This window comes from Numida meleagris, chromosome 1 (assembly GCF_002078875.1).
Source record: "Numida meleagris isolate 19003 breed g44 Domestic line chromosome 1, NumMel1.0, whole genome shotgun sequence".
NCBI lineage: Eukaryota > Metazoa > Chordata > Aves > Galliformes > Numididae > Numida > Numida meleagris.
The window spans coordinates 68,629,403-68,655,081 of NC_034409.1; the positions used below are offsets into that span (position 1 = coordinate 68,629,403).

At 37.7% G+C, this 25,679-nt stretch overlaps 1 protein-coding gene across 9 annotated transcripts in view; it reads right to left on the reverse strand.

The window, feature by feature from the left end:
* Window positions 1-25,679, reverse strand: part of ITPR2 (inositol 1,4,5-trisphosphate receptor type 2) — a 313,815-nt gene that overhangs the window by 106,693 nt on the left and 181,443 nt on the right. For 6 of the 9 annotated variants that reach the window (XM_021392091.1, XM_021392096.1, XM_021392086.1 and 3 more), the window contains 7 exons: window positions 21,036-21,203; window positions 8,226-8,334; window positions 6,461-6,648; window positions 4,978-5,161; window positions 4,126-4,382; window positions 3,014-3,214; window positions 1,183-1,293 (listed from right to left, as the gene is read on the reverse strand). In XM_021392091.1, coding sequence (XP_021247766.1) covers window positions 1,183-1,293; window positions 3,014-3,214; window positions 4,126-4,382; window positions 4,978-5,161; window positions 6,461-6,648; window positions 8,226-8,334; window positions 21,036-21,203 — 1,218 coding nt within the window. The remainder of the gene's footprint in view (window positions 1-1,182; window positions 1,294-3,013; window positions 3,215-4,125; window positions 4,383-4,977; window positions 5,162-6,460; window positions 6,649-8,225; window positions 8,335-21,035; window positions 21,204-25,679) is intronic. The other 3 variants (XM_021392100.1, XM_021392113.1, XM_021392105.1) reach the window with 1 other exon arrangement.

Sequence of the window (25,679 nt, forward strand, 5' to 3'; positions counted from 1 at the left end):
CAGTTTGACCTGTTGGTATCATTCACTACAACTTTTGCTATTTAAGTAACTGTGACATACAGTGTCCTGTGAATATGGCCAAACTGGTCCTTGCAGCAATGACAGTGAACTCCATTAACGGCAACTGCATTGAAAAGATGTTTAACAAATATTTTCTAGCTTCACAACAACAGCAAATCGAAATGGCACTAGTCTTTACAAGGATTGAAATTTGGACTTTAAAGAACTATCTGTGAGTTCAAAGTTAAATGTCTGCTTAAGTGTTTTGCTTGAGGGGGGGCTGAATTATACTGCCATTCAATCATGTAATTACAGTTATTAAAATCATCTGTAAAACACTGTTGATTCAATGTTTCATTGTACACGATATATGGCTGTATTAATTATTTTATTAGACATTCATAATATTGCCAATATGATGCAATGCAGCTACCACTAAGTATTTGCTGGTTTGGGGGAGGAAATGAACCATCTGCAATGGAAATTCTTCAATCAGAAGGCAAGAAATAGCATTAAACCATGGCTCCTTCTGTACATATTCTACTCTACTTGTCAGACAGTAGAGCTGCAAAGCTCTTCTTTGCATGCAATGGCACACAGACCAGACAAACTTATCTAACTCTCCAGAGAATACAAAACAAAATACAAGCCCTCCCACTCTACACTTCACCTTTCTCTTCAGAGGGTACTCCAAAGGGTAATAAAACACGCTTTAACTGTATTGCCTAATTTATTTGACATTTTAATTACAGGTCATCTGATATATTACTCTTTTTCACAACATATCTTTCTTGAATATTTTTTAAAGTTCACAGAATCACAGAATTCTGTATACACAGAGAATGAATGTTCCTTCCCCTCAACAGGATAGCTATTTATTAGAGATTTTATGTCCACCATGTAGACTCTTCATACCACCTATATCGTATCTGTTTGAAGGGATTCTTTAAAAAAAAGCTGTGGGTATGCTTCCAAACACAACAGTGGGTCAAAAGGCCTGGGGTAGAGGATCTGATGCAGATTAAGCTGAGCTGAATTCATGTGCACCATTTGTCTGCCAGGGCTGCCAAGTATATCACATGAGGGCAAGACTAAGTAAATGTCAGGCTGTCTAGAGCTCTTGCATAGGTATGTCTTCTATTATTACTCAAATGTAAATAAACAAATTTACATTTACTGTACCTTTAGCTGAAGCACCAAGTCCATACAGTATTTGCCCAGAGGGTTTATGTCATTCAAGATGAGTGCAATTATAATATCAATCCCGTTCGATTCATGGGTAGCTATGCAGGTCTATAAAATAGGAGAAGAGAGTCAGAAGAGAGGGAAGGGAGGGAAAGAGAGAGACTGAGAATTGGGGGGGGAGTGGGAAAGAAAGAGAAAATGCAGTAAATTTCCAAAGCAAGGGTCCAGAACTTGGATGACCCTCTGACTGCCAAAGCAGAGCAGCCTGAAAACATGCCACAAATGGTGTTGGGGAAATGTGTAGTACAGAGCTAATTCCAACTGTCAATAGTGAAGTATACAACTGAGGAAAAAGCGGCGCAAGCTAAAATTTGTTTGCAGTGAATCATGCAGGATTAGGCATGACGTGGTGGTACAAGCTAGAGACAACCGTCCACAGGAGCACTGCCAGATTTGGCTGAACACACACACACAGAAACTTAAAAGACATACTGGAATGTATGTAAAATAAATGTCAGTTGTATAAGTCTATGGATTTTTTTTTCGAATAAGTTTATTGGACAATATGAAAGGAAAAGTTTTCCAGAAAGACAGAGAGAGAAAAAAAAAAACACACAAAACAAACAGATGAAAATGACAGTGTGGAGCATTTGTCTCCAAAATACACTGAATCAGATTTGCAGATGGTATAAACAAGTATAACTCTAATCATGAGTGACTTCCCAGCAGGCAAGCCTAAGTTATTAAGTCTTAATAATCATTCCCTTCCATTATTATCAGTAAAGTTAGTGAACAAGTTAACTTGAAAACGTTGATTTTTTTCATTTCCATTGTAACTGTTATTTTTTACAAATATTTTTCCCATTCATTATTGGATCAAATATGACTGTTTAAAATTTTGCCTACTAAAGGATTTTTGTTTGTTTGCTTGTTTTTAAAGTTTTAAGTAACGTCAATTGATTACCAGCAACAGCAATAGAAGCACTTTGCACTTCATTTATGCATGCTAATGAAGGAACATTAATACTGCATGCATTTCTTCAGCTATTTTTAGTATCAAGAATAGATTGTGTCTTTGTAATTTTGCCCACTGATATTTTCCCATCGGTAATCCATAGTGATAATTCTGAAATTTCATCCACTGTGACAACTTTACTGCAGTTCTCTTCTTCAGATCAAATACAGCAGCAAGTACACTCTTTACCTTTTATATTGCCTCAGAATAGCATTGAAGAGACATCTACCAACAGTCACAACTGAAAAGGCTGCATCAATCAAGGCACAGAACCATGTATTTGATTGGAAGCATGGTCTTTACCCTCACTCATTTTCCTACTGATTTCACAAAGATGTCAACAGCTAGCACAGTAGAACAGTAAGTAAAATTTTGTGGCAGTTAGGTGAAATCAGGAAAGTAAAAGTTAGCATCCTATATAAAAACCTGAAAAGGCAAAATGCATGAAAACAAGAAAAAAAATCAGCAACAACAAACAACATTATTATATAAGTAACGTAATTCCACAGCTGTGACTTGAAATCCAGAATCTCATGAAATGAGGTTCAAACTATGGACCCAATGATATGACATTAAGCTCTCTCCAAAAGGACAGGAAGTATGTAAGCTGACATGCTAAAGGAAGAGTCTATTTTGTGTTCTGGCTTGAAAGAATTACTCAGGCCTTACGCAGGTGTGATATGTGTTCAGCTTAATCATAGTAAAGTGACCTTGCAAAGTGACCTTATGTTATCAACAACACTAAAGAGTTTATAATAAGCACAAAGATACCATACATTCAGGTAGATTCTTCTGCATCTACTCAAGCCCTACCTGATTTTCATGGCATGGACCTTGGCAATACTCAGTCAAGCTTTCCAATGTCTGGTTCACGAGAGCTACGTTCCTCTCATTGATGTAAAGCCCCAGTAAGCCTAGTCCACCTGTCGTGCTTCCACAGATACAGTCCAAAAACTGAAGGGTCTCACAAACAAGGTTGTAATTTGTTTTATTGTTCTGATGTCTTAAAAAATTCTAGTGGATGGAGAAAAGGAACAAAAAGATAAGGAGAAAGAGAGAGTTAGAATCCTGTCAAACACACAATCTTTTTCATAAAACTACTGACAAGCACAATTTATGACCGCATGATTGCCCTACCTTAGTTACTGAAGAACACTACACTGTAGGAAATAAATTGTCTTAGTGCAGCAGTGGAGGACTATTATTTGATTAGTAGGGGAAGGAGGGCTTAGAAACATGAGCTTTGCAAACATTTGCAAACATCTGTCCTACAGATGCCCTGCACACCTACCCCATCTGTGTATTATGGTCCCTCACTTGGGAGGGTCCTGTCCCACAGATGAACAGGTATAGCGGCACATTCAGACTGCTCCATGTAAGTGTCAGTGCAGAACAGCAGCTTAGTTCAAGCTACCCCCAATCCTGCTTTCAGGGAGGCTACTGGACACTGCTCTGAAGCATATTTGTAGAAAACTCATTTTGCAAAAGTTTCTGTGGGGGTGGCAATATCTACCAGAGGAACTGATAGCACAAACACATTGCATCTTATAGTCTTCTATCATAACACCTTGGGAAAAGAGCAGTACCAAAACTTTGTCCAGAAGCTTCTTGTGGTTTCCAAACTTACAGCAACTGATCCACCATTTCTGCACAGAAACTATACTAACAGGAACATTTAGAAACTTCTCAATTCCATGTGGCTATGCTGTGGTCCCCATGCCACTTTGAGGGCATAAACGTGAACTTAAACCGAGCATGCAGATAGTTCTTGAAAAGGGTTATTTTATCACATAGACCAAAAGAATAACAATATTTTAGACACCCTTATTCGGTAATAGGAGCCAAGCACAGGCATGTTCTTCCTCCTTCATGAAGTTCCAGCTCCTGCAATACTCCCTTTGAAGCCTGGCTCAAAAACACTTTACCTGGAGCTCTCGGTTGTGGTTCTCACACAACAGCTGGAGAAATCTCAGTATTGGCTGCATGATTGCAATAGCAGGACTCATTATTGCTTCTTCTGTGGTCTTTTCTTCTGCATTTGCAGCATCTGTTCCTGAGCCCATAAGATCTATTTCTGGGTCCATTTCTCTTCTATATACAGAGTAAGCCTTGGATGTTGCAGAAGATGCTTCTGTTAACTGAACTTTCATACCCTCTTTCAGATGCAGTGTTGAATCCTTCACTGAAAAGAAGATAATTTTCCTTCATTTTTGAAAGTTTTTGCGTGTTTAATTAAACAATAAGAAAACAACAACAATGAATGCAACTTTTTCTTTTTTGGTGCCTAACTTTTCAAAGACCTCTAGGCAACTTACAAAGAATATCAAAGCAACATTCATGCAGGAATAGCATGTTCCAAATTAACCACAAACCACAGCGAAGTAGAACATTAAAACAAAAGGCCCTACTATTTCTCTCCCATGTACAATAAATGATGAGAACAATGGAAGGACCACAGGGTGGGCAGTCTTTCCTGTGCTTGCTCATGCGAAATAGCCCCATTAGCAGCAGTCTCTATTTCAGCTTCTCTAAAAACATGAATCTATATATTCTATTGTTGTGAACTGGCATAGCTTCACTGACTTCATCAATGCTATTTCCATTCAGCCAGCAAAAGATATGGTCTGTAATTTAGAGAAAAACAGACCAGTAAGACAATTTAGCAATGATTAATACTAAAACTCATTAATCAGTGCAGCATAGCATCAGTGGTGCAATACATGCAACTCGAACGTAATGCACTATCTCTTCCCTTTTTTACATGGGTGCCTCCTTACCTCTCTTTTTGGGTACAGATACGGTAAGGTCACTATCATCATCTTTCTTTTTGCTCCCCAAATCAATAGTGTTCACTGTCACTGTTGATCGTATCTCTTGCTGAGCAGCTTTCATGCGGTCATACAGGACTTTAAAGAATTTTTCTGACTTTTTTTGCTCCTTCAGTTGCTGGTATGTTGAATACTGCAAGGAAAAAACACAGGATACTCATTAGCTATCGTTGTTCTAAGGAAGAAAAAATACAGAAACAAACAAAAGATAATTACTTCAGTGACACAGAAAAAAAATGATGACCACTGCACAACCAATTATTTTACAAAGTGATATAAAAGATTGGTAACAAATATTGATCATTGTTTTTAAATCTGGATAAAATGGTGAACAATGCTACTTGCAATCTTTCAAATGTCACAACTAAGTTAAATTAGTTTGTGATAGTCTCCAATTCTCTCCAGGTATTCTAGAGATACAATATTCAATCTGCAAGTAATAGCAAAAGTAATTGTTGTTATGTAGCTAAAAGAGGAAACAGGAAAGACACAGATTAATACTTAATGTTACAGCTTTGCCTATAAACATTCTTTGTTCTTTATAATTACAGAATTGGAATTAATATTTTAGGTTATTAAGAACAGTCCCCTAGCATTGCTGTCAAGTAGTCTGACTATCATTTTCAACAGTTTAAAACTTGTCCCAGAAGTGAAGTCCTTTTGCAACCCCTTACCAATTCATTTTAGAAAGCTGCAACAATATCTCACTTCTTTAATACTTTCTGGACACTCTCTAAGGGTGACAGATTGTATTATCTTTTTTAGAGAATAAAAATACAGGATAGGATTCCTCTCATTTAACTTTCACAGTCTTGAAATGAAGTATGTGTAGGTTATTTAGGTTCCTATAAAAGTCAGTGACAAGATACGGGAAAAAGCTGGGACTGCTTTATGCTATCTCTCCTCTCTGCTGATCATAGAGTAAAAATAAACAACTAACTTATTTCACTAAAGCTGGGCAAGAGCGATACTCCCAGTCTTTGTGAAGAGACTAGAATCCATAGTTTTAAGCAGTTATTTCCTTTGGAACAGATACTGGAGGTCTCAAAATGACCAATTTTTACCTCTGGAGATTTAGAAAAATGTCCCTACATGTTTCCAGAAAATAACTTTTTTTTTTTTTTTGCTATTATAAACTAAAAAGCATCGTAATTATTAAATTTACAAGGAGAAGTGTGAAATAACTGGAGATAATGCTCAGCTGGCAAAGAACAACTGTACAACATTGAAAGGGACAGCAGAAAAATGTTCTCTTCTATTGAAGAATTTACTGTATTACTGCATAATAGCATGGAATATTTACATTTGTTTTTTAGGGAGACATATTACAGTGATAACCTCTTTACAGAACTCACTGCAAAAAGGTTTTCATTTGTCTCCAGACTATGTGCATTTGAAAAGCAGTATGTGAATAAGTAAATGAAATAAGTACCTGTGTTTGTGCATTTCCGCCTTCAAGCAATGCAATACCAAGCAAAATGCCTTCTGAGAAAATTCTGTCATTTTTGGTGCTGACTATAACATCTATGACAAGTTCTGATGCACCTTCTTTATCCAGAAGGCACTGAATATCAAACATGGATACTCCAGATTTATCTGAGTCTTGTCCTACAAATCCACCTGCAAGTCAGAGAAATACATACCATTCGTCTTTGTTTCATGTGCATACATTGAAGCAAATCTATTAGTAAAAACTATCTTTTGCATCCAGTAGCAATGTAATTCATTTAATCTTGAAATTTTGTTAGAGGCAAGATTCCTCTTGAAACAAACAAAATGTTTGTGTGAAAGTGCAATGTTGGTCCCCTAGCATAAGAAACAAAACAAAAACTCAAACCACTGTCCTGTTAACAATAGTCAGACAATAAAGAAGATCAAAATGAAACCGATTTGTCCACAGAACTTTGTTTTTAATTCCATTGCTGCATACATTAAAATATGTATATGGTCAGAGGTCTGAAAATGCTTTTAAACCTGCTTTTCTCAGGTCTATTCTAAACAAAGATAGTGTACTTGTACATCCACTCTGGCTATGGGTATGACCTTCTTGCTAAATGTTTTTGCCAGTCTAATTCCTAGATCAGTAACATCATGATGTTCTTAAAGAACTGAGACTTAAGTTAATCCAAATTAATTAAAGGTGTGATCCTAAGGGGTTTTACAAAATTGTATTAACTCATTAAATCAGCCATCTTTTATTATTACTCATTTTCATATTTCCCGCTACACACACATTACACACATGTAACTGTATCTACTACTTTAAAAAAAATATGGCACCACTTTAATCAAAGCAGTACTGACAAAATGTTTCTGATGTTTTAATGAAGCTATGCATTTATATTCATATTTTTCACAGAGAAAAGTGAAAATACTAATTCTGTATTCTACTGTTTGCTAGGGAAAAATTTGATGTACAAGATATACAGACTATAAATTTTTCCAGTATCAACACTGAAACAGACATACAGGATCAGTCAAATGACATTTGGAAAAGCCCATAAATCTGGACGTGCCCTTAATATATGCTGATAATGCAATGGCCAGCTTTATTATGTCGTGGCTCTACACTTTATTCTGCCATATTTCCTATGACATACACTGTTTTTGGTTTTATTAGAAAGCATCTTAGAGTAATCTACCCTGGCTTCTGTAACAGAATCATACAAAAATGAGGTTATAAGGAACACCCACTCAAACTTCCTGCTCACAGTATTTACAGTGGGTCCTCCCAGCCTTGTTTTGAAAGAGCTGACATTCTGCAGCCTCTCTGGGAAATTTATTTCATTTCTTAACTGATATATCTGTGAAAAGCTTTTCCTTTTACCCTATTTTTTTTTTAATGTGCTAGTGAAGAATCTGGAATTTCAAAAAGTTGTTTGGTTTTGAAACAGCAATAGCTTTGTTCAAACGCTGCATGCTTTGCTGGATTCCTGGATGTGGATTTATTAGCAAATGGTGTTACCAATCAGAATTGAACTGAAGGATTGACTTGGGGGCATGGAGAGATTCCCTTTTTTAGTGCTGGCAAATGCACACCAGCAATCTGAGACAGGTGCGTACAACCTCTCTTCTAACTGATTACCGAACCTGTTTCATTTATTTACCAATTAAATCCCTGAAGCACTTTCAACATGCATTTTATAAAAAATTGTGCTGCTAGTTTTGTTTTTCTTAAACAATGTGTGATGATTTACCTCCCACTTGTGCAGTTTTGCTGTAGCTGGTAGACAGAGGCCCATTCATACCACTTCCATATTCTCCTTTAAAGTAGCGATACAGGAGTATTTTCCTTAAAGTGTTGCCCTTTAAGAGAAATATAAAAATAGCAGAAGAAACTTCAGTAGTAGCCAACTTCCTTTGTTTGAAAAGCAAGCTGTTTATCATAGATACATAATTTATTAGGTCTATCCCTTATAATTAGTAAGCATACAAATAGTAAAGTTGTCCACAGAACAAGCATCTAATGGTCTTACCCAACACATTTCATGGCGAGAATTCTAAAATACTGTTACACAAGCTTTCTCTGAAGTTTATTTTAAACTTATTGATTATAAATCAAATACGTCTACCTCAACAATTTCCACTGACTATCTGGAGGATGTGTATTTTGAAACAAGTTCTACAAAGAACCAATGCACTGCAGTTTGTGTGTTTGTGCCCTACCCTGCCATGGCAGCACTTTCTTCCTATTTTCTGCATCTGAGTAGTATCACTCCCTTTTCTCTGATCTCATATAATCCAACTGATCATCTGAAAGAAGCCACATCACATGAAATATTAAAACAGAGAGATGACATTTGATAGAAGAGCTTAAAAAGCATTCTCTGTATCTCCTTGTTCCTTTACTTCCAAAACCAAAACCAGTCAATATTTGCATGCAGCTCTCTGAAGATCTTCCCTTTCATTTTGCATATGTTCTGCAAAACAAGACGCACTGAATTAAGAGCGGGGGTACCAATCCCTTGGCATTTTCCTGTTGCCTTTGGTCTCCTGAGAACACCTGCAGTCAACAATCAGCTTTACAGAGGTAGCAGGTGACAATGACTGCAAGCATATATATATAAAATACACAAGATTTTATTTGAAAATTAGTATGGCAAGGCTTCTGATGTTTACTACAGAAGGAGAAAAATTATTCATTTCAGCAGTTAGGTAGCAAAATAAGATGATCTCTTCTTTGCGTTTACTCATCAACTGGTTTTAATGAAAAATAGGTCTTAAAAATACATGTACTAGGAGCATTCTCTGTACTTACAGGGAATGTGCAGGTCATCAGGACCTGCATGTTAGCCTAGCCATAAACTTTTCAATCTATACATCTCTGTCACCATCAGAGGCAGCAACAAGTGGGGGAGCAAGCCCCAAAAATATCTCAGGAAGCACTATCCACACTCACACGTTTCTGTGAACTTAGCAATATTTCCAAAAGCAACCAAAGGCCACCATGGGGCTTCATTGCTTCATGCACCTCAAAAAGCAATGAGCTTGTCCACCTCAAACAACTGTCAGAATGCAATATTCTGTATATGTAGGCTGACAATGCAAAACAGAAGTTCCTTCCTAGTTCTTGTATTCTGATGTTTTCATAGAGCCTACACAGTCTACAGAGTTCACTCAATTAGCCAAGAAAATTGCAAGATCTATACTAAAATATCAAAATCCATAAACACAATGGCTGCAAGAAAAATAAAAGCATCACCTACACATCCGCAGTGCCAAGGAATTTATTAGGTGAATTTTTCAGGTGAACTTAAGCCAGCTGTGGTCTACACTACAGAAGACCAAGAACCATCAATCTCTGGACCACACATGGAGGCAGATTCTTTCCCAGCCTAGTCTGCAGTGGGGTTCATAAGAAATTTCAAGATTGCTAAGTGCACCAGTTCCTCCTGCTCAGCATCCTGCCTCTAGTTGTGAGCAAACTCTAGTGTCTTAGAAGAAAATGAGCCTCACTTCCGAATCTCCTGAAGAAGCCAAACATATGACCAAAGAATTGAGAAATATGGACTAAGAACAGAATAAAGCCTCTTAAAGGCATATATATCACAGAATCATAAAGCTTTGTCACACAAATATTATCACAGAGGAGAAACCCTTCCTGTCACCAGACTAGGACCCAACCCAGAATGAGCACTGCATCAAGACATGCCTTTAATAAGAAAGGCTGGCATTTGCCATACCATTTGATTAACCACAAAGCTTGAGGGAACATTGTAAACCGGCAATCTATGTAGTCTGCTGATGACGAACAGAGCACCATGGTAAATTATATAAACAGTCACAGTGCAGTCACGGGAAGAAACACCAAAAGGCATCTATATATAGTTAAAAATAATACCCACAGTCACAAGTTTTATTGTTCAATCAAAACAGCCTTTATTTTATCAGGAAGAACACTTAGGACCATGAAATAGCATTTGACTAATAACCTGAACCATTTAGCACTTGGTCCTGTTGTCTATAAAAGAATTAACTGTTTGCACATCTCAGATAATTTTCCTGCCTTGCTACCTTCAAAGACAACAGGAGGAGCAGCGATAGGAATATGCTTCTCCAACTGGTTATAGAATGAGAAATCTTTCCCTGACCATATGGAAACTAAGACACAGACATTACCTCTTACCCCAAGGAGTAAGTCTTCATTATTAGGATTTTTGCTCTCTCTCTCTTCCTCTATTAATTTCTCATGAACCCAGACACATACAGTTCTCAGAAGTCTAATTGCCAAAAGCCAAGAGTACTGTGTTTGAAAACCAAGAATGCAGTGGAACCTCTGCTTTGCCAAAGAGCAGTATCAAAAATGTGCCCTCAGACTCAGCCCCACATGATGCAGGCTTGCGATCTTCAGCCCCTTTGTGATGAGCTTGGGCAGCCGTGTGACTTCCCCAGGTCATTTAGATTCTTGTGAAATTAGCAGCCACTACAAAGTGCAGAAACTGTTCTCTGCAGCTCAGCAGCACATACTGGAGCTGAGGAATGCACAGATGCTTATGCAATATATCAGAAATTCCTGTCACCTCCAGTGCATGACTGCGTGAGGTATCATACTAAAGAATGCTGAAAAGACCCCGCTCCCAGAAAAAAATGCTGATCTTGCTGGCGTGTCTGCATATGTTTTTATGGGAATGTCAAAAAACAAAGTCAAGAACTGCCCCATCATGTGGACAAGACAAACTGCTGCCAGGGCAAGTGAGACAGTCATGCCATTTGTGCCCCTGTGAACGATTTCTTAACTTAGCACAGCCACAAAATTAATAGTGCCCAAAAGCAAATGAGCACAGCAGTGGTATGAATAAGCAGTTTGCAGCAACCATTACCGACACTCACACTACTGAAGCAGAGGCCAAAAATAAAAACACTCTAGGCAGTACAGTGTTGTCTTCCCTTGACTACGTTTCTTCACACAGCAGAAATCCCAACCTTCCAAGTTGAATCTCACCCCTGCTGGCTACAATAAACTTTCCCTTATACCTCTTATTAGGGTATGGAAATGGTATGTAAACATCAGTCAGCTGACTGTAATCCTTCTATAATGGCTAGAACATTGTATAGCCTTGAAAAAAACCCACAATGAAACATAATAGTCTTATTGTTACCCATGAACACCACTGCACTGTGTCTAACAAAAGCTAGGATAAAGACTGAGGACACAAGAAAGCAACAACTGGTTATTGTTCTTGCAGTTTTGAACAGCTTGAGATTGACAGACAAAAGTTTCCAATAGGGAAGAATTATTCCAATAGGAACATGTAGATACAAACAAATTACGTTTTTTCTCAGTATTTCATTATACTAGTTTGTCTTTAAACCTGATTAAAATGCCTTAATTAAATGGTATATTCACTTTCCTTCTTTGAGACTGCAACATGCTGGTTCCACATTGGGATAGGATGTTCCGTGTGGAGAAGCAATTCCTGAGAGTGTTTGCAAGGTTTATCACGGGTAGTTGCTTCAGCATGAGCTCCCTGTGCAACAGCACTGAAATTATTTATGCTGTCTCATATGTCTTTGCACACTGCATAAGGAATTTGAGTATTTTATAGTCGATGATGTTCCAAAGTTTGAAATGGCGGATCTGGTTGTCTCTTCTGGCTTTCATTTACATTAAAACAATGAGGTAGAAATGTTCAAATTATCAGTGATAACACAGAAGAGGCAGTCGTGTCCAAGAAATATTTCTCATATACAGTGGATGATGTGGCTATATTCCCATACTAATCCAGGTGGATGCATGAATGTTATATCTCAGTAACTTGCAGCTAAATATTAGAGAGGAGCTGACTGGGACACCTGCTCTACTAATGCAGGTTTTTGGCAGGTTGAAACAGAAACAAAATCCCAGAGAACCATGAGAAATGTAATGCGCAATAACACTGTTAAAAAATGTAAATATGATGACGCTAATAAAATATAAGCCATGAGTTTTATATCAGTTCTGGGAAAAATAAAGTAATGGATGATTTTGAGCTCCATTAATGTAAAATTAAAGGAAGCTACTATAAATCAGCAGTAGTTATAGTATTAGCATCATGTAATAATTGTCTCAATATGGGGTTTAAAAAAATAGACCTTCTCTAGCTTCTGATTATTATCTTCTCTGATCTCATGATGAAAATATCACTCTGGTAAAGTTTGATAAAGTGGTGGTATGGCACATTCCTATAAGGCAAAAACTGTGATTGAATTGTGCTATAACCCCTACTCACTAAATGGCTTAACAGTTAGGTCAGAATTCAATCTGAAACTTAGACCAAGAAATTACAAATGAGTGCACGCGCTTCTAATAGGGAATCTCAGGAAACACCTATTGTCTGCCTGATATTTTTTTCAATCAAATGGAAGAGCACAGAAAAATAAGAGAATTTATAAAGGACATAAAAAGAAAAGAGGATGAGGTCAGGTCATTGGTAACAGTTTAAGCATCATTTATTCAACTGAGAATAAGCAAACCATATGTGTCTCACTATGTCCAGATATTTCAATGTCGAGTTAGAGACTTAATAACAATAAAGAAGACCATAAAATGTAGGCCTCCATTCTAGGGACAGTCTGAAGGTCTGGGACAAAAATCAGCAGAATGACATCTTGAAAAATCATGCAATTCTGGAAATTATAATCAGAGCCATAGAGTAGGATTCATAAAACTGTCTTACTTATGTATGTGTAGAGGCAAGTTTCTGAAGGAATACTGCATCAAAAGTTGGTGTCCACAATTCAAGAAGAATGCTGATAAATCGGATTAGATTTGGAGAAGTTCTTCAAGACTGATTAGAAAACAAAACGTGCTTTCTCATCAGAAATTCAAGGCTTTCAATCTACTGAGCTTACCAGTCTAAACATGAAACATATGAACTCTGTTTCTGACTATTTGCATGAGAAATCTGATAATGGATGACTTCAGCCTGCAAGATAAAGATGTAAAACACAATGCTTAGATGCTGAAGACAATTTGTGGTTTATGATTTTGCCTTTTACCCCTATTAATATATGAGGGCTGCTCCAAAAGTAATGCCTCCTCTTTTATTATAGTGGCTCATGATGGCAGAAACAGATGTTGGTGGTCTAGCAGTAGTGGCTGAACCTTTCCGCCAATATGCCATTATATTTTGTTGCCAGGTGACAGGTGGCAGCAGACAGTCTGACAAAATGGCATGACTGACATGTCTGACATGGAAGTAGGTATGAAGCAAAGCTGTGTCATTAAATTCCTCCATGTAGAAAAAACTGGCACCCATTGATATTCATCAACACTTGTTGAATGTTTATGGAGATCAAACAGCAGATGTCAGCACAGAGAAGTGGTGGGTGGTGCGTTTCAGAAGTGGCAACAGTGACTGTGTGTCATTTCCCTTGGTGCAGATTTTTATGAGTGCAGCATGCAGGTTCTTGTTCACCACTGGTGAAAATGCATAGCTAATAGTTGTGACTATGTTTAAGAATAGCTTTTTGTAGCTGAGAATTTGCTCTATCAAACAATGTTATTGTGCACTTTGTATCTGTTGCAGTTTCCATGGAAATAAACAGGAGGTATCACTTTTGGAGCAACTTATATACAAAAGTAAGTGCATGCAGCCATTGAAATATTTTAAGAAGAGGTGCAATAGAGTTGCTTGCAGTTACTAAATGATCACTGGATGGGTTCCCAAACAGAAATTATTTGAAGACTTTGTGGTCTATACTTGGAGAACAACCTGGGTGACAAAAAACGTGTCATCTCAACCTGTGAAGATATCATGCCACTTTTCCCCATAGTAAATACAGATGAATTTTAAAGCCTGACTTTCTATGAAGGCTGTTAAAAAACACCTACAACTTTCTTCTCATCATTTGTAAATGAAATTTCTGTTCTGCTTGATCTGAGTGTCTGCTTGAGGATGATATTTTTTGTTGTTGTTTGTTCCTTTATTTCCTTTGGTGATGAAATGGGGCAGGGGAAGGATGAGTTTTGTGCAAGTGTCCCTCGTGAAGTTATCAAGCATCAAGTTGTGTACAGTTCTTCATTAATTTATAGTTCAACCTGATCTTGAAATGGAAGATGGTATAGGTATTGTCTCACCTCCAAAATGGATTAATTGAGGCATGCAGCTACCAGGCGCACAGAGTTGCGCAAGCATGAGCTTGGATGGAACTTCTGAGCCCTGACTCTTTCTATGGCCTCAAAGTGGAAAAATGCTGTCCTCATGCTGCCTGCAAGTTCCAGGGGGCTTAGAGAGTGAGGGGGGTTGTCTGCTTTGGGATTATGTTTATTTTTACACAGAGTGAGCTTTTTCCTGGTTTTGACCTTTTACAACAAGATGTTACAATAGCCAACTGATAGTTGAAACTGATATATTTACACCAGTAACATATGACATCCAAGAGCAGAGTTATTTGCACACTGGGGCATTTATTCACACTTACGAAAAATTACTTTTAGAAATGAAGTTAGGTCCAGCTGTTGTCCAGCTCTGCTTTCACTAAAATCAATGGGAGCTTTGCCAGCAACTTGAGGAGAAGGAGCAGACATGTACTTTGCCTGGCAAAAGTTTTGATACAATTCTAAAAAGAAAAAAAAAAGAAGCCCCACAAAAAAAATATGTACCAGACTTCATGACACATTTCTCCTAGGAGAGCAGAACTGGCCACCCACACCTCTCAGCTGTCTCTCATTAGGCAGAGATGCCTCACATTTTAAATGTGCCATTGTTTAATTCTACACAAATCTGGTATTAATCCAACTTGTCTTAATACAGATTGCCTAAATCGCCAATGCTAACTGATAAACCTGAGATTGTGACTTGTGCAGAGGCTCATTAACAGGCACAGACAAAAAAGAACCGCAAGCATGACCCTTCTCTAAAACCAAATGACAATGGTTAAAAAAAGTAGTTAACTTTTTATCTTTAACAGTCTCAATTCTTTCCTTTACGCATCCAGGTTTCAAATAAAGCTTCAAGCTAAAGTGCGAAAATACTGCAAAACAAATGCTATTACCAGTCTATTTTCAATATCAATAGTGAAAAGAATACTGGATACATTGCAAGAAAAACAGTTTTTGCCTGGTAATTGTCCAATTTTGCACGGTGAGGAAGCTCAGGAAAAATATCAAAAGTTGGTGGGTTTTTTTTGTTTTGTTTTGTTTTCCCAGTATTACCACAAATACAGCTGCAGCAGAAAACTGTTTGGATTAGTGAAAACTTCAGCACTGGTACATTCAGAATATAGTTTGATTTTGTACAAGATTTTACTACCAGGCCTGGGCCATAAGATAATATTATCAGTCAAACGTCCTTTTTTTTTTGTTTTGTTTTGTTTTGTTTTTTGTCCAAATATAGGATATCTGTAGTTATAACATTTGTATCCATAGAAAAGGTCTTTGTTATGGCAAATATTACTGCTAATATCTCTCACTTTCCCTGTTGTTTATTTGGTTACATGGTTTCCATCTTTGGTCATAACATGCACTCACAAACTGATTGGTTTTTTTTTCCACCTATGTAATTTTTGCTTTCCACCTTCGTCTTGTACAAGGTAAAGCACTGAGATGCATAATAACCCAAGTTCTCCACCACTGAAAGAAAACAGTGTAAGATTTGACCATGATTATTCAGAAGCATTTGTGACCATCACATCAATAACATACTGTAGAAAGAGACCAGATCTGAAAAGCATAATTTTCAACAACTAAAATTATCTAGATCTTATGTTGCAGGGGGTAAACCTTCGAAGTGATGCAGAAGGAGTTATGCACAAAAACCCTGTTATTTGTTAAAAAGATTTCTGTATGGATGTCCTCACACTCCCCAAGGAAAATTTACCCCTAAGTGTCCTAATGTCAACATTTACAAAAACAGACATTTAATTTCTAGATGCAAACTTATGAGTATCACCGCACTTTGACATTTTAAGAGCAATTCGAAACAGGCAGCTAGGGAAAAATAATAAGAGTAGCCAAATAGTATTTTCATTACGTTACTTTGTTTCACTGTTTTGTTGAACTTCAAAGCCCAAGCACTACAGATACCTGATTTACTAGATAAAAGATGTATTGCAGAGGTATTGCTTATGCTATTTTGAATTAGATACGCTAGGTTCTTCACTGTTGATTTAGGATTTTCAGAGTTGCTCAGGAGGCACTTTAGGATTTCAGTTTTCACCAGCTCATTTTTACCTATCACCAGCTCCACTGATTTCTCAATTTCATCCTTTTCTACTAGCTAAGATTGATGAAGAAACTTCAGAAATATACACAGAATTTGTTCTAAGGTATTCCATATAGCCACATCATCACTTAATGTATGAAGGAACCTATACATTTGCTAAAACACATTATCAGAATTATTTTCTAATTCAGATTAGCAAACCTCAGGAAATCTTTCAGAGGATTTGCCATGAGTTCTGGGTTGAATAAATAACAAATAAGTATCTCCTGGTTTTACCATGGATATGCTATTAAACCATGATATGCACCACATTCTCAAATAGATAAATGTTTTCCCAGTTAGTCTTAGCTACTTAGCGAGAGCCGCTTTTTACGTCTACTGCTTTTTTTTTAAGATAGTGATATTAAAAGGAAGTAATTCTCAGCATTAATTTACTACTTTCCAAAATCTCTTGCTCTACTCTGCACTGATGTAGCAGTCATATCTCAAGTTCTGTGAACAGTTTTGATGTGACAATAAGAAAGATATAAAACTATTAGACAGCACCCAAAGGAGGGCTGCAAAGATGGGGAAGGGTCTAGAGGGGTGACCTATAAGGAGCAGCTGAGGTCCCTTGGTGTGCTCAGCCCAGAGCAGAGGAGCTGAGGGGAGGCCTCATGGTGGCTGCAGTTCCTCACAGGGAGCAGAGGGGCAGCGCTGAGCTCTGCCCTCTGTGACAGCGACAGGGCCCGAGGGAATGGAAGTGTGAATGAGCATGCACATCTACCTCCAAGTACACCTGCATTTTTAGGTGCATAAAGACTGCATAAATTCAGGCCCTAAACAGCTTAAAAGAAAAGATCTGAATCGACTAGTGTAAAGGCCAACATACAAAACTGGGCCAAGGCTGTTCACAGCCTTACAGTCTGGCAAAGACTGTGACCACTGAAAAGGAAAACAGCTGGTCAGAGCAGATCTATGCAGCTCCTACCAATCAACAAAATTGGAGCAGCTAAAGGAAATCAACTTTGGGGTAGTCCAGACAGCAGCAATATTTAAATGGCCAGCATTATCAATGGTATACAGAAATACAATCTTAGAACCTATCTTGCTAGAAATTGAGCACCCATCAGGTCAAAAGCACAGCCTGGATGGGGTCAAGACGCAGTATGAGAAGGCCTAGTGTTATTTGCAGTGATTGGCAGATTCTTCCTTTGCTATACTGCTCAGCATTACAAAGAAAACAAAACATCTTCCTCCGTTTCTATACAGAGGAGAACAATTTCCACCTGGAGCAAAGCCAGCTACTGTACCAATTGCACCGTCTCTCTGAAAACGGGAGGCACTTCAGACAAACAGAAAAACAGAGCTACGTTAGAGACTACTACAAATCTAGCACTCAGTCATTACTAACTATCCGTTTTGACAGAGGTGATTTAGAAAGATTTATAATTAATGTTCCCTGAATTAAAACAAAACTATAGCAGTTTGAACAATTTTTCAGTAAACTTAATTGGGAGTTATCCATAACTGTTAGCTCTCCCAACTGTGTTATCGTTTTCATTACGGCTGGTACTTTCAGTTCTGCACCTAGACTTCTACACTTCTATAAGAATTCCTATTCTCATTTTATTAAAAAAAAAAAAAAAAACCTCACAAAACAAAACCACACACACACCATGAAATTTCTAGTGCTCCAGGTGCCAAAAAAAGTACTTGAAAATGTGAAATCTGGTGTGGCCAGAGACAGAAGGCCCAAAAGAACAAGAACTAAAAAACTCAAAATATGCGATCATTAAGAAACCAAACCAAAGTAGTTTCATCATCTTTAGGAGCCTGACTGATGACTTTGATTGCCAGAAGTTGTAAATATCAAGTAAATATTTTGAGCAACCTTCTTCAGCAGATTTTTTTATACTGTGTGCTCAAAGGGGCTCAGATTCTTGCTACTGCCTCTCAGCAAAGACAGTTGCTGACATTTGGCTACAGTTGCAAAGCACCAGGTATCTTCTTCCTCAAGCAGTGGATCAGTAAACCAGTGCATCCACTGACAGCAAAGGAGCCCAAGTAAATAGGAATTAATAATGACCCAGGATTACAAGGTAAGGCCACCCCAGAAGGAAAGGATCCCTTCCAAAAGTATGAGAAATGGTTATTTCATGACTAAAATAAACTTCATTAAAATCTGAGCTCTGTGGCTGTTCTGCGCTGCCACTTGAAAGAATTGGGCTCTAGCATGACCTGAACACAGAATTCATTGGGAGGCTGGAAAAAAAGCATTTGGCAAGTTTATTCTCCAAGGAAGAGGGATCAGTTGCCCTTCTTGGTTCAGACACTATATTATGCCAACCTACTTCACCTTCCATTAATGTCATTAACAAGCTAAGCACCTATCCAGAGGCAGTCGAGATATATCCTGGCTTTAACTGTGGATTCACAAAACTGAAGTGACTGGATCTTGGAGTTGGTCTTTCTTGACATGTCTGAAGGTTTTGTAACAGAACTTTCCTTCCAAATGACAGACATTCCGATTTTTGAAGGCATTTCTTACTGGGAAAAACTCTCAATTTTCAAAGCAGTTCTCAGTCTTCCCTTTTAAATTAGAAGCCGATATTAGCTTTCTACTCTTGGAGCCCAAGATTTCAACAGTTCAAACAAATAAATCTAATAATGTCCTTTGAAGAGTGCTGAGAAATGATTCTGATTTTGCGTTAACAGTGCAGAAGTTTCATAAACCTTTTCCATTAGCCAAAGCTGTTGAATGAAACTGAAACATTGTGAACAGGGTAGCATTTTGTTTTTAATAACTTTCAGAGGTATATTAGCTGTCAAACCGGAGCTCAGTAGTTTCTTACTGTCTGTATTTTAGGAGCAAGAGTAATTTCTAAATGCTAAGTTTCACAAGACCAGGGAAAAAGTTCTCTTCTGGCTTAAACAGAAAAAATACACCACCACCACCGCACATTCAAGCAGCTCTAGAATTGGTTGAAAAAAATGACTAGAACTTTCTTGAAATTAAATGAGCTGTTCAAAGTTAGAGACAAAGGAGAGAGAGACACACACATTTTCATGAGACCGTCTCAGCTTTCTACATTCCCACTAGTAAAAGACAGATTCATGTTTATATAAAATTTAATATGCAAGCTGTTCACTCATAATATTAAATTGCCCCCTTATATTTAATATTTGCTAAAATTGCTGAGTTATTTATGACAGAGATTAGATTGTTGCACATGTGCAGTGGCTGTTTCATCATAATACATTTTAGTATACATTTATTACAAAGCTGTTGTCATTATAATGCCTACATTTCTATTGCTTCTATGGAGAAATATATTATCACTGGAACGTTCCTACATGCATAGCATGTAGCTATGGTAATATAAAGCTGTATGCTTCTTTAGAGCCGCTAAAGCATCCTGTACATTGATGGTGAGCCTGCAGAAAACCTGCTCTGGAAATCCTACAACTGATTGCAGTTTTTCTACTTTGTTTCAAAAGTGATGATATCCTCACTAATGACATCTCTTAGACAAATAGCATGCCAGCATCCCAACACTAGGGCTTAACTGCATTATGAAAACCAAGATGAACTTTACATTTGCAATAACTGGATATTCGACTACACATGCATGTCAACCAGTCAGTGCTTTGAAAGAATTACAAAACCAAACCCAACAGCAATCCTAGGAGTGACATAATTTGCAGCTCAGTCTATTCTAACCATTAGTAAAAATCTCTACTCTGAATGCAGCATTGCTGCTCCACTTAATTAGCATATCTCTGTGAAAACCTTGATAAAGCTCAAATGGGATGAGAAACAGCATAGACAACGTTATTGCTCTAAATTAGGTCAGTGGTACTATTTTATATGAAGTTCTGTGTCCACAAGAAGTTGTCATTTCCCAGCATGATTAGAGGAGTGCTAGGAGCACATAAGAGTTGTGGAATATATGTCATACTAAAGATTGAGATCGCTCACCTTGGAAAAAAAGATGTGATAGCACTACAGAATAGTATGAATAGTAAGGAGACAGGAGATAAACATTTCTATTTCCTCTCTTATATAAGAAGGGGTCTTTAATGGAATCCAGAGATGGCCAATGAAAAAATGATACAGAAACACTTTTTAACCCACACATAATTAGATGGCAGAACTCATTACCATGGAAAGACACCAAGGCCAAGAATTCAGCAAGACTCAAAGAGGATTTGTGCATTTCTGTAGACAACGAGAAAAAACAGCTACAATAGCAAATGTTAAAAAAACAACTATGGGAAAGAAGACAAAATCTCATGCTTTAGGGGCCACAGATTTATGATCTTACTGTTAAGGATTATCCCAAGACATCAGGAAGAATAGAAAACTTCAATTCTGCCTACAGTGGGGATTCTTAGACTTTCTTCTGAAGCATCTGGTGATGGCCACACAGAGAGACAGCACTCTAATCCTCTGGTCTGATCCTCTTTGGCAATCCTCATGTGTTTAAAAGAGAACATGAAGTATAACAAGTCTATTTGTATTAGATCCAAAAACCAGTGCAGTGCAACCTAGATTCAAGAGAAAAAATGTTTTTATTAAATCTCCAATGAAGAGACACCCAGAGCTGAGCATTACAGTCACTCAAAGTATCAGCTTGCACAGGAAAAAAAACAACACAGAATTGCCATGCAGTGGAGTACATTAACAAAGTCTTCACATGTAAAAGGTTTGCATTTCATCTATCTGCCTTCATCTTTACTTAGGAAGACAATACTGCTGTATATAAAAATGATGGCAGGTAGAAACCACTTCATTGTTTGAACAAAAGACAGATTCTTAGAGAGAGGCTCTAGGCTTCACTATTCAGGGAGACATTTCTGCTGGTGTTGACCTGGGTTCATTTGCTCAGTCCGGTAACTCTCCAAAGTTTTCCTCCTACCTCCCACTGCTCATTTTTCTGTTCGTGTACTAACAAAGTCCAAAATACTTCATCCTTTTAAACCCTAAAGAATGCCTTTGCATGGCAGAGACAGTCACAGCATCAGACTTCTCAGTTCTGATGACAGCCTATGAACACCAGATCCCTCATTTAGCCCTAAATAACATTGCCCAGAATGTCACCATTATTTAGTTCCTTTGATTAATTAGAACTTTGCAACGACTTTGCTGCATAAATTGGTTTCACATACATATTAAGCGCCTTTCTGTCTCTCTGTGAATCCACCTGATGATGAAATGGCTTTTTGGCTGCTAAGGGTCAAATATCACTTATGCAGATGCCTCTGCCAACATATCTAATACTCTTCTCTGACATAAAATTCACTATACATAGGAAGAAGTATTAGTACTCAAACTGTGGCACCCAGAGTTGCCAAGGCACAGCCAAAAGCTTGACAGATTTATGTGGTGCAAAAGGCATGATGTACAAGACTGAGAGAGGGTCTGGATTTTGTCTCTCCTGCTTTGCTGTCTTCCATCTTTCTTCTTCCTTCTTGTCCCTCTGCATTTGCTTTTTTTCCTCCCTGCCCCCTGGCTAAACAAACAACGTTACAATGCCACATATGTGACCCTTGATGTGTAGCTTCTCCCCCTCAATAACTGGTATTCATGTCTCCTTGTTTCATAAAACAGCTCTGCAGGGGATTGGAAAAGGGCATCTGGATATTAGTTGGACCTGTTCTACCACCTTCACATTCAAATCACTATCCAGAACAATAAGAAGAAACACACTCAACAATTCATTATAGCAAAGATATTGGAACTTACAGAACAGACCAAGATGAAGAAAAACGATATCAAAAAATGGACAGGACAAGCTCAAGATAGTAGGTGAAAAAAAAAGATCCAAGCATGGCATTCAGTTTTACCCAGGATTTTGCCGAGGCTTTCTTATATACAGTTAAGTACCTCTGCTAACAGCAACAATTCATTATAGACTAGAAGAGGAATAAATCGTCAAGGAAGATGCATCTTACAAAGATTTCTCAATGAACATGTACTTTGCAAATCAACAAGAAGATGAGGAAGGAAAATGATAGCCTTTGGAGTCTAATCCTGGAGCACCTTCAGCTGCAAGGAAAGTCAAAGGAAGCTGAGTACCCTGAGTATGTGACAGAAGACCTAGATGAAATGGTGCTGTTTTAAGCTTTACACTAGGATGATTCTTCATTGGTAAAGTAAAAATTTTAATCTGGAATTTCCTTGTAGCGAAGCCCTTAACATATTGAGTGCAAGACTTAGGTTTATTCTGAATAGGTTTGGTCAACAGACTCATTTACAGTGATGAAGTCTTTATACATTGATTCCAGTAGCGGAATGAAGAGGCTCAAACTGCTAATTAAATATGAAATTCTATTTTAAGAAGAGTCTGAGCCAGTGTCTCTTTAAAAACATTAGCTGTTTAAGGAGCACTGAACTGAGGCAGGATCTGGGAAGGTGCGTGCTCTGACCTCCTCGTGAAGGCAGGCCGGGGCCCTGTGTATAGGCCAGCCAGTTACCATGGCTACCTCACTGCTTTAGGTGTAGGAGCTAAACATCGCAAACAACTTGGCAGCATTAGGCTACTGGCCTCATAAAAACACTGCAAAATAACAGTGAATTCTGAGATCATTGTCATCTGTTTCTTGATATGTGAATAAAGTTTTATATCGTAATGTAAAAGTCAGAACCAGGACTGGGACGAAATTGTCAGGACCAGCTGGCCTTACGCCTGAGAGATGCTACAGTCCTGAGCCACACTGACAATAAAGGGATTGCAGGTAGGTGTGGCAATAAAAGGATTGCGGGTAGGCAACTTGCCTCCAAATACTGTCCTTCTGCTTCAAGTTTTACTCAAATAACACAACGCAGGCAGAAAGTTAGAACAACTCAATTATTGATTAGGAAAAGCTTTCCCTGGGAGCACGTTACTCTGTAAATAACTACCATGAGGCTTAAGGGATCACACTTGCTGAGTAAATTCGAGGACAGCTATTTCACATTAAATGTTATACTGTGTTCCCACACCCTACACAGATCACTGGGTCTTTGTTGGGAGATGCTAAATGCGTCTGGTGGGCAGCAGGTTGCATGCCTACTAAATGCTTTTGGAAATCGAGAAGTGCCAGAGATTTGTAGCCGGACATTTATGGCTTCACCATTGCAAGTCCACCCCTCAGCCTAAATATCACTCCAGCTGGTAGGTAGCCACTCTCAATAGGAAAGAAAATTTGCATCTTACTTCTATGTCTAATGATTGCAAAGGATGGTCTCCCCTGTCCACTCAACTATCTGATCTAGTGATCAAATATCCAACCGATTTCGAGATGGTGAATGCATGTTTCCTCCCACACCTAGAGCAAAGATTCACAAGAAATCACTTGCAAAACTTTCTTCTGCTTTTGATATTAAATTGTAGATACAAGCAGTCGAGGTGCAAGTGAGGCTAGTGTAATGTTTCAGGTGATGAAAAATTAATCTCAAGGAGATTTATGATAATATAAACCATGAGTGTCCAACCTTTTGGCTTGCCTGGGCCACACTGTGTGAAGGGGAATTGTCTTGGATTGCATAAGAAATATATAATATAGTTCATGTATATAAGTAACAAAATTTTTTTTATTTTTAAATATTTTTAATTAAGACATTAAAAAATGAGAGCAACAAAAACATAACATTAGTGGGATATTTGATCTTGTTTTTGTGAAACTCATGCATCAGTCTGGTTCAATGGCAGTGGTTGCAATCCTTAGTGAGCTCTTAAGGTGTTCGTCGGAGATTTCTGATGAAATTTTACTCTTCCTGTGATTCATCCTCAAAAATAGCTGCTTAAAAATGTACATACTGCCAAAAAGTGTTGACATGAACAAGGCGTGATTGCGAGTTTTCTCTGGTAAAAGAGGTCTTATATAAGTCTAGTAAAGAGACACGATCAAGCTTTTCCTTGAGTTGAATGTATGATTACCACTCTATACATTCTATTTGAAAATTCACAGGTAATGTATTTATGTCGATTGAAAATGGAGTTGCAAATAGACCAAAAAATTAATGATTTTTTTGGCAATCTTGAAACCTATTCTCAAATCCCTTCATCAAAATGGAAAGCAAGGCTGCGTATTTTTCACTGTTCACAGCACTGTGTTTAGCCAACACATCAAAATGCATAGAATTATTTGCCATAACTTGAGCTTGCCATAATTTAAGTTTCATTTTGAATGCTGTTACTGTTTGAAACATAACAGAGATAAGTTGATATTCAACTTGAAGAAGCATGTTTAACTCATTAAAATGAGTGGTCAAATCCACAAAAAATGCTAAATCTGTGAGGCATTTTTAATCTTCATGTTGTAGCACAAGTTTTTCCTTTTGATTCCATAATGACATGATTTCATTCTGCAAATCATAAAATCTTTTTACCATTTTACCCCAACTTAGCCACCTTACTTGAAAAAAGTAAATGATGCTCCCATAATCAGCATCCATTCTTCACACTTCTAAGGAACTCCTCCCTAGAACTGGCAATGATACAAACCCATGGACTTCATGAAATTCACAGCTTTGATGACGATTTGCACATTAGCCATTTTTAAAGCTTTCATACATTAGTTTTCTTGATGTAGGATGCAGTGACATTTCACCAAATGTGAGTTGCCACTGGCAATTGCATCATCTTCTATTAATTTTACAAATCCCTCTTTTTTACCAACCATCGCCAGGGCGCAATCAGTAGCTATATCAGATACGTTGACAAAGGTTAAAGAAAATCACTTTAATGTAATTTTTAATGCTTTATGCAAACCAAGAGATTTAGTTGTGTCATTTAATGGCACCAAAGAAGCCATTTCTTTAGTGACATTATGTTCATTAGCAATACCTCTAATAGAATGGCAACTTGAGCTGTACCCATGGCATCAGTAGCTTCATTTATCACCAAAGCATAACATTTGAAATTAGCAGCATTAATCTCCAAATTTCGTTTGATAGATTTTGCTATTTCTTCAGTTCACCTGGCTACAGTCTGGTGAGATAAACTGATCTTAGAAAAATCTGTTTTTTTATCAGAACAA